The sequence below is a fragment of the Octopus bimaculoides genome, chromosome 30 (genome assembly GCF_001194135.2).
Source record: "Octopus bimaculoides isolate UCB-OBI-ISO-001 chromosome 30, ASM119413v2, whole genome shotgun sequence".
Lineage (NCBI taxonomy): Eukaryota > Metazoa > Mollusca > Cephalopoda > Octopoda > Octopodidae > Octopus > Octopus bimaculoides.
The window spans coordinates 4923700-4925222 of record NC_069010.1 but is presented as its reverse complement, the minus strand read 5'-3'; the positions used below and the strand labels follow the sequence as shown (position 1 = coordinate 4925222).

Sequence of the window (1523 nt, the reverse complement as noted above, 5' to 3'; positions counted from 1 at the left end):
AAAACACCTAAAAAGCTCCATGTGGCTCCAGCAGGGCATGGTGGCGAACCCTGCTGTACTCTTCCACCACAACTTTCTCTCACTCTTACTTCCTGTTTCTGTTGTGCTTGTAATTCAAAGGGTTAGCCTTGTCACACACTGTGTCACGCTGAATATCCCCCAAGAACTACGTTAAGGGTACACGTGTCTGTGGAGTGCTCAGCCACTTGCATGTTAATTCCACGAGCAGGCTGTTCCGTTGATCAGATCAACTGGAAACCTTCGACGTTGTCGTAAGCGACCGAGTGTCAGCAACATGCTGTATCTTCAATGTTACTTTTGGTAGTCCCTGGTATAAGTCAGCGTTTGTTGCATGACTCTTCCAGGAGACGTTCAAAGTGCCATTCAAAGCATCCTCGTATAACAACCATCCGACTGCTTCTGCAATGCTTTAGCGAGCATCCATCCTGTTTCGGGCCCCGTATGGAAGAACAGACTCACTCCACTGTTTGCCAGAAAAAACCCCACTTTCAGTTTCCTTGCCGACTTTGAACTCCATACTTTTCTCTAGTTACTGGATATTTTTACTTTCAGTTTTACTTTGTTGCGGCTTATTGTCTGTCTCTTTGTCTGTCTGTCTGTGTGTCTAGAGTGCAGAGCTGGAGGTCAGAATTCAAAGACTGAAGAGAGAGGCGGAAAACAGTGAATACAAACAAATGACACGAAATGTCAACAGAACTGTAAGTATCTCTAATACTCCGTGTCTATGTCTCTTTCTACCAGTAATGTGTGTGTGTGTGTTTGTTTTTGTGTGTATATCATTCAGTGGAGGCGCAGTGGTTTGGGCAGCGGACTTGCGGTCATAGGATCGCGGTTTCGATTCCCAGACCGGGCGTTGTGAGTGTTTATTGAGCAAAAACACCTAAAAGCTCCACGAGGCTCCGGCAGGGGATGGTGGTGACCTCTGCTGTACTCTTCCACCACAACTTTCTCTCACTCTTTCTTCCTGTTTCTGTTGTGCCTGTAATTCAAAGGGGTCAGCCTTGTCACACACTGTGTCACGCTGAATATCCCTGTGTACTACGTTAAGAGTACATGTGTCTGTGGAGTGCTCAGCCACTTGCACGTTAATTTCACAGGGGATGGTGGCGAACCCTGCTGTACTCTTCCACCACAACTTTCTCTCACTCTTTCTTCCTGTTTCTGTTGTGCCTGTAATTCAAAGGGTCAGCCTTGTCACACTGTGTCACACTGAATATCCCCCGTGTACTACATTAAGGGTACATGTGTCTGTGGAGTGCTCAGCCACTTGCATGTTAATTTCACGAGCAGGCTGTTCCGTTGATTGGATCAACTGGAACCCTCGTGGTCGTAACCGAACTGGCTCCTGTCCGAGTGGCACGTAAAATACACCATTTTGAGCGTGGCCTTTGCCAGTACCGCCTGACTGGCCTTCGTGCCGGTGGCACGTAAAAGCACCCACTACACTCTCGGAGTGGTTGGCGTTAGGAAGGGAAATCCAGCTGTAGAAACTCTGCCAGATC

General features: G+C 47.8%; 1 protein-coding gene across 1 annotated transcript in view; it reads left to right on the top strand.

The window, feature by feature from the left end:
* The first annotated feature begins 106 nt into the window (after nt 1-106).
* The window catches only part of LOC106871514 (uncharacterized), a 4349-nt gene continuing 2932 nt past the window's right edge, over nt 107-1523 (top strand). Inside the window, exon 1 of the mRNA XM_014918013.2 lies at nt 107-719. Coding sequence (XP_014773499.1) covers nt 696-719 — 24 coding nt within the window. The 5' untranslated portion in view covers nt 107-695. The remainder of the gene's footprint in view (nt 720-1523) is intronic.